At 36.3% G+C, this 7,354-nt stretch overlaps 1 protein-coding gene across 1 annotated transcript; it reads left to right on the top strand.

The window, feature by feature from the left end:
• The first annotated feature begins 6,069 nt into the window (after positions 1–6,069).
• On the top strand, positions 6,070–7,061 carry LOC142178036 (uncharacterized). Its single transcript, XM_075247355.1, has 3 exons — positions 6,070–6,142; positions 6,185–6,701; positions 6,785–7,061. The coding sequence occupies exons 1-3, from the start codon at positions 6,070–6,072 to the stop codon at positions 7,059–7,061; spliced, it is 867 nt and encodes a 288-aa protein (XP_075103456.1).
• Positions 7,062–7,354: the final 293 nt, after the last annotated feature.

Raw genomic sequence — 7,354 nt, 5'->3', positions numbered from 1 at the left:
TCCCTAAACTTATTTAAGTTTTTTCCCAAGAATACTTTAATAGGTCGAAATGAGCTAATAGACAGTTTTTGGTTTTCTTTTAGTTCACCCTACAGTTTCCGATAAATCAAAGTTCCAAAAATTGACCACTTTTTTCTCAATTAAATAAAATTGTCCAAATCAATATATATTCAGATTATAGAGTCTTAAAAGTATTTATGAATTAAGGATTTATCTCTGTCTATATTTTGTTATAATCGAAATAATCTGGTGTCATGCGAAAACTAACAAAGCATACTCTCAACGATGATAAATTAAACAACAAAAGAGAAACGTACCAAAACAGACACAAACATTTAACGTGTCAATTGATATATATCTACATGTGAAGATAAGCAATCCGCTATAAAAAAGTATGTACAAACAAAAACAAAAGAATAACCTCACAAAGAGGCACACGCAAATGGCAGGAAAACACTTGTTTTATAAATTTTTTCCATAAATGTCACGACCCAAAATCCTAACATGTCGTGATGGCGCCTATCTCGATACTAGGCAAGCCAACAACCTCAATATACCACAATTTCTTTTAAATTTAAAAATATAATATTTAAACACAATCCACAAGTCTCGCAAATACCGATACAAACACTCCCAAAACTTGGTGTCAATGAGTACATGAGCATCTATACATTACAAGTCTAGAAAATACAATTTATAATAGTCTAAGACCAAATATCGTAAACAAGAGGATAGGGAAGGAGAGACAAGGTTTGCGAAACATGGCAGCTACCTCTGAATCTCCGAAAATTGACTGTGTGAAATAATCATCACCTACTGTATCCGGGATCACCTGGTTCTCCACACGAAGTGCAGGGTGTAGTAGGAGTACAACCAACTCAGTAAGTAACAATAATAAATAAAGAACTGAAAGTAGTGACGAGCTTCTCAGCTAAGTCCAATTATAGTATTTTCCAACATAAAAGGGTAGGCATGCTTTCAAGATCAACATTTAATATTTCACAAAAAATTCATATCAAATTTGACTGACATAGAAAATAATATTTTTTCGAATTTCCAAAATAGTGATATATGACAGCTGAAATGCAACAAATAATGCAATCAATGCATCATCTCAGAGTAACAATCACTCTTTCCTCTCATTCACTCCAACCTCACAGTCACTCAGTACTTGGCACTCGCACTCAGTAGGTACGTGTGCTCACTGGGGGTATGTACTATACCTGTTAATCGGGCTGGCTGACCCGTTTACAGCCCGGTACTGTAGCGTGGGGGGCGGGCTGGGACGGGTTGGGCGGGGAATGGGTTTCAAACGAACAGTTTTTTGATACCGGTACACCGGAACCCGCTAAGCCCGTTAACGGGTTGTTAATGGGCTACAGCCCGATTCAGCCCGTTTTTTAATATTTTTTTTAATGGACCAATTGAAACTCCTGATATTGACACTTGTATTTCTAATCTACACAAACATTTAGAAACATTATATAACTATTATGCTAATATTGTTGATGCTTCTTCTGCTGTAGATGCAAATATTCCTTCAAGTTCAGTTTCAACATCTGGGACCAGTGCTTTGGATGATAATGATGGTGTTGAAGATTATTTGATTTGGTCTACACTAGGGGAGCATCAACAAACCAGTAGCAGGAATATTGGCAAACTTCAATTCTACTTGCAAAAGTCAGCAGAGCCCCGCACAAAAAAATTTCTACCACTGGGTTGGTGGAGGAGCAACTCAAATAAATTTCCTGTTCTTTCGGCCATGGCTCGAGACATGCTAAATGTGCCAATTTCAACAGTCGCATCAGAGAGCGCATTTAGCCAAGCAAGGCAGCAACTAGGAGATACCCGTCATTCATTGGGTAGCAACGCTTTGGAAATTCTATTGCGCTTCAAAGATTGGATAAGATCATAACGACGAAATCAAGGGCGTGACGAGGTAGATGAAGCGGAGGACCAAGAAATTGGAGATATAATGGTTTATGGTGCTCATTCAACCAATGCCGGAAACCAAGAACCTCATGTTGACATGGATGAACTTACAAAAATGATGCAAAGCATGTGATATACTATTTTTTTTTTATATAATTATTGTAAACTTTTAATTTGCAAGTTCAAAAATAACAAAATCAAAAAACAACTTGCAACTTAATTTGAAGTATTATATATTATTCAATAAAAATATCAAATGAAAGTCTTCGGAGCTTGATCCTTACATATTGTCTATTGGTCTTATTAAATAATTTTTTGTAGCCACTTACTTTCAAATTTTAATTTTAAAATTATAAAATTCAAATTTCAAATTTAAAACTTTAAACTTCAAAGTTTAATTCTAAGCCTTAAAAGTTTTCAAACACTTAAGTATCAATAACATTGAATAAGAAAAATAAAATTTACTTTAAAAAAAAATAAAAAATCCACGGCCCGCTAACAGCCCACTAACAGCCCGCTAAACCCGAACCCGGACGGACAAAAAAAACCCCGAAAAAGTACAGCCCGCTAACAACCCGCAACGTTAAACGAACGGGCTATTTTTTTTTGTGTCTAGTCCGTCCCAACCCGCCCGTTAAACACCCATAGTATGTACAGACTCCGGAGGGGCTCCTTCAGCCCAAGCGCTATATCAAGTCAATCATGGCATATAACAGTGAAACATGTTGCGGCGTGCAGTCCGATCCCATAAATATCCTCACAATTAGGCCCTCGCCCTCACTCGGTCATCAACCTTTCTAGTCTCTCGGGCTCAAGATATCATGAAAATCATCCCAAAAATGATAATACGATGCATCAATATATAGCAACAGAGATTGAGATATGATATGAAATGAATGAACATGACTAAGTATGAAATTACAATTTGAACATATAATTCAACCACATAAATGACCCCAGTGGGTACCAACAATAACAACATATGCCTAAGCATGATTTTTTTAATACGAGTCTCAACTCAATTTTTCCTAACATGTAGAGAATGCACGGATATTAATAGATTATTTAACTATACAGTCCCATGGAATTTGACCAAGTCACAATTCCTATGGTGCACGCCCACACGCCCGTTACCTAGCACGTGCGTTACCTCAAAACCAATCACATATTACATAATCCGGGGTTTCATACCCTCATGACCAAATTTAGAACTGTTACTTACCTCAAACCGTGAAATTCTTTATTCCGCTATGCCCTTGTCACGAGAATTGGTCTCCAAAAGCCTCGTATCTAGTCACAATTAATTCGATTCAGTCAATACCAATTATTATAATTAATTCCATATGGAAATATTAATTTTTTAATAAAATCCGAAATTAACTCAAAAATCGCTCATGAGGCCCACATCTCGGAACCCTACAAAAGTTAAAATTATGAACGCTCATCCAACCACGAGTCCAACCATACACATTTCACAAAAATTCCGATATCAACTCGACCCTCAAATCTTCAATTAAAGTTTTTGAAGATTTCTACTATTTTTAACCCAATATTTACTCATTTAAAAATAATCTTTTCACAAATCTTATTGGTATGTGTAAATAATACTCTTACATCCAATAATCATACTCTTAATCACCTATCTTTACCCAAACTTGAAATTGAAGACTCGGAAAAAGAAAATCTTACCTCTTTGAAGCCCTAGCATGATCCTTGTGAAATCTTCAAACCTTAAATAAGAATTGATGGATAAATGACTAAGTCTTTACTATTTCTCTCTAAAATACTCTCACCTCTCTCTAAAATGTCAGATGAAACCCTTCAAAATGACCCCCAATAGTATTTTATCAGAATGTGATCGGGTTTATAAAACTAGAAAAATTAAGCCCCGAAACACACTCTGCGATCGCATATGCGACCGCATAACGCTTCTGCGGCTCGCGAAATGGCCACAAAATGTGGCCTCCGGAACTGGGCAAGGCTACATCAGTATGCGGTAATTATGCGGTCCGCATACCACTTATACGGTCCGCATACCTGTTATGCGGTCGCATAATGCACCGCATAACTGATTTGCGGTCGCATAATGCCCCGCAAACTTTCCTCCACACTTGCCCCACTCCTGATTCACTCTACGGCCATTATACGGTCCGCATATTGATTCTGCGACCGCATAGTGGGCCGTAGAAATGAACCCATTTTCCGGCAAAAATTTTTCTTCACACATCGGTGCATTGTTCAACCCAAAAAGTCTTATCCGCGGCAATAACCTTTGTACTAATTGATCTACTTCGGCACCATAAAACCTTAATTTCTTTAGCAAAAATTCTCTGGGGTCGTTACACATAAGTCCACATCCGGTCATCATTTTCAACTTAAATTCTAAACCTTAGAACTAAGTGTTCGAAATTATTACAAAACCTCACCGGACCCGAACCAATTACCCCGTCAAGCCAAATAATAACCGTAAATCACAATTTGAGCAGTAAATGGGGGAACGAGGTTGTAATACTCAAAACGACCTGCCGCGTCGTTACAATAAATAAGATTCTCAAACCCCTTAAAGACTGTATTGTGTATGCTACCAAGTGAGAAGGAATGAAACTCTATTTATGGGAGTCCAAAACCATTTATTCCGAGAAAAGGATTTGCAGAATATGGAGGATTATATTTTTCTTTTAGTAAAAGCTAAAACTAATTATAGTAAATATGTTGTTCTTCTTTCACAAACCAATATATATATATATATAATAAAGAATCCGTCTCACTCTAATATAATAAAGAATTTAATTTCTCTAGCACTACAATCCAGTGTTAATTTTCGTGACTTTACTTGTGAAAATAGATATATTTTTTATTTTTGGATTTAATCATCTGGTATACTAATACAATGACCCACTAATCCAGATTCACTCATAATATTAGAAATGTTTTTCATTCCAGCTCGAACCCAAACTCATGCATCCCGTTGCGATGAAAAATAAGGTTATACAAACCTCAACCTTAATAAGAGCAGCGCTATGAATTCAAATTGTTATCGGACATTGAAGATTTGTTGTCAACATCAATTCTATCTTTACATAAAAAGTTGGAGTTAAAAACGAGGTGTATTGGATCAAATTCATGGGAGACGTGAATCTCAAAAGAACGTGTCCAATCAAAGCTTCCTGAAATGGGAACGAAAGAGGGTAGTCTTAGATCGAACGGTTATTTCCAAATCCATATATAGTCATAGTAAAAACACACAAAAGAGACAAAAGAAGAAGAAAAAAGTTTTACTTTTTCGCATAGCATGCGAGTTGATTCACCAGTTCAAACTTATATACATTAATAATATAACGAAGTTTTACACTAGCTACATATTAGTGCATTTTGTTGGTATTATTTATAATGCAAAGTCAAAGATTTTTTTTTTAAAATTTATTTATCATCAATAGCCATGGGTCTTTTTATTTTACAAGTATCCTATCAATTTTCAAGTGACTTCTTGCATGAAACCTTAAAGCCAAGTGTTGAAGGGCTTTGAGAAGTTGCTATACAAATCTACCATGTGTCTTCACCCATGGAAGACTAGGTACACTTGTTAATATTGAAACCAAGTGGACTAATATATTTGGACAAGTGTTAAAATGGTCTCCACACTTGTCATACATGCAACCTCCCTAATTACCTATAAATAGGTTGTGGATTAGCCATCATAACTAACTCAATTCTTAACCAAGAGTTCATCTCGCTAATTATTACTTTTTTCCTACAACATTTTTAATTTCTGTAACAGCTACAGATTAATTCTTTCATCTGTAACTGTCCAACAGCTTTGCCTATAAAAAGGCAGTCTTCTTTGTGAATTATCCAACACAGAAAATAGCTTCATCTTCTTTTCTTTCTAGGCAACTATTTTGTGCAAATTCTAAACTTCCAGCCACAAGTGCACGTGTTTGGAGGTGTTGTGGAACCTTGGGGAGCGACCGGTCTTAACGATTTGCACCCAGTCAGGCCGAAATCTCTTTCAAGGCAGTGGCTTGCCACGACACAGTATTTTTGATAAGTTGTTCTTCTTTCCTTCTTGTTCTTAGTCAATATTATCTACTCATTTTTCTTACAATTTGAAAGCGATTTCGCATATAATATTGACTAATGGCCACCACTTTGAACAAAACACTTTCTGATCTCTCAAAGCTTGAGTCTTTAGATGAAAACAATTATAAGCGTTGGTCCCAGAAATTTTTAATTTTCTTTGAACAATTATAAGTTGATTATGTTTTGTTTATCGATCCTCATGCTGATATTGTTGCTGAAAGTTCTAATACTGCTAATACTGTTGTTGCTGATGATGCTGCTAAGAAGAAATTTAAAAAGGATAATAAAATAGTGAGAGGGCATCTACTTAACCATATGACTAACCCTCTCTTTGATTTGTTTATAAATTATAAATCTGCTAAAGTCATATGGGACAGTTTGGAGAAGAAATATGGAGCAGATGACGCGGGAAAAAAGAAGTATGTGGTTGGAAAATGGATTAAGTTTCAGATGGTTGATGATAAGTCAGTCATGGAGCAGGTTCACGAGTATGAAAACTTGACTGCTGATATTTTCAATGAAGGTATGGAAATGTGTGAGATTCTTCAGGCTAATGTTCTGCTTGAAAAGATTTCACCTTCCTGGAGTGATTACAGGTATCAACTGAAACACAAGAAGAAAAACTTAACTCTTCAAGAACTGATCAGTCACATGAGGACTGAGGAAGCAAACCGTCTCAAAGATGAGGAGTCTGAACGGCTTAAGGATAAGTTGAAATCCCTCTCTCTCTCTCTCTTAATTCTTCTAAAGCTAACCTTGTGGAATCTTCTAGTACTTTTGTGAAAGACAGGTTTAAAGAAAAACAGAAGAAAGGACATGTGAAGAAGCAGAATTACTTCAATAAGCCGAAGGGCCATATTCAAAAGTCTAAAGGACCTTGCTATGTCTGCAGCAAAATTGGTCACAAGGCTTTTCAGTGCAACCAGAGACAAGGACAAAGCTCAAAGAATAGAGGAAAAGCTCCAGTCCAAGCTAACCTTACTGAGGGTGGTGATGCCATTATTGCTGTGGTTGTTGAGGCAAACATGGTGGCTAACAAGACTGACTGATACTGGATACATGCGCTTCAAGGCACCTTTGCGCCAACAAGGAGTTGTTTCATGACTTTGAGGAATCTGCTAATGGCGAGTGTATTTATATGGGTAACTCCACCACAACTGGAGTTATAGGTAAAGGAAAAAATTCTCCTTAAGTTAACTTCTGAAAAAACCTTAGCCTTGAACAATGTTTTGTATGTACCCTCCCTTCATAGAAACTTAGTTTCTGGTGCGCTTCTCAACAAAGCAAGTCTTAAACTTGTTTTGAATCTGATAAAATTATTATTTCTCGTGGGGGAGACTTT

The sequence above is a fragment of the Nicotiana tabacum genome, chromosome 24 (genome assembly GCF_000715075.1).
Source record: "Nicotiana tabacum cultivar K326 chromosome 24, ASM71507v2, whole genome shotgun sequence".
Taxonomy (NCBI): Eukaryota; Viridiplantae; Streptophyta; class Magnoliopsida; order Solanales; family Solanaceae; genus Nicotiana; species Nicotiana tabacum.
This window is presented reverse-complemented; position numbering and strand designations above follow the sequence as displayed.

Bases quoted from the DNA above. Each gene is read 5' to 3' on its own strand.
- LOC142178036 (XM_075247355.1), top strand. From the start codon at position 6,070: ATGGCCACCACTTTGAACAAAACACTTTCTGATCTCTCAAAGCTTGAG. The intron at 6,143-6,184 runs GTTGGTCCCAGA...AACAATTATAAG, and splicing joins AGATGAAAACAATTATAAGC to TTGATTATGTTTTGTTTATC. The intron at 6,702-6,784 runs GTCTGAACGGCT...GGAATCTTCTAG, and splicing joins AACCGTCTCAAAGATGAGGA to TACTTTTGTGAAAGACAGGT.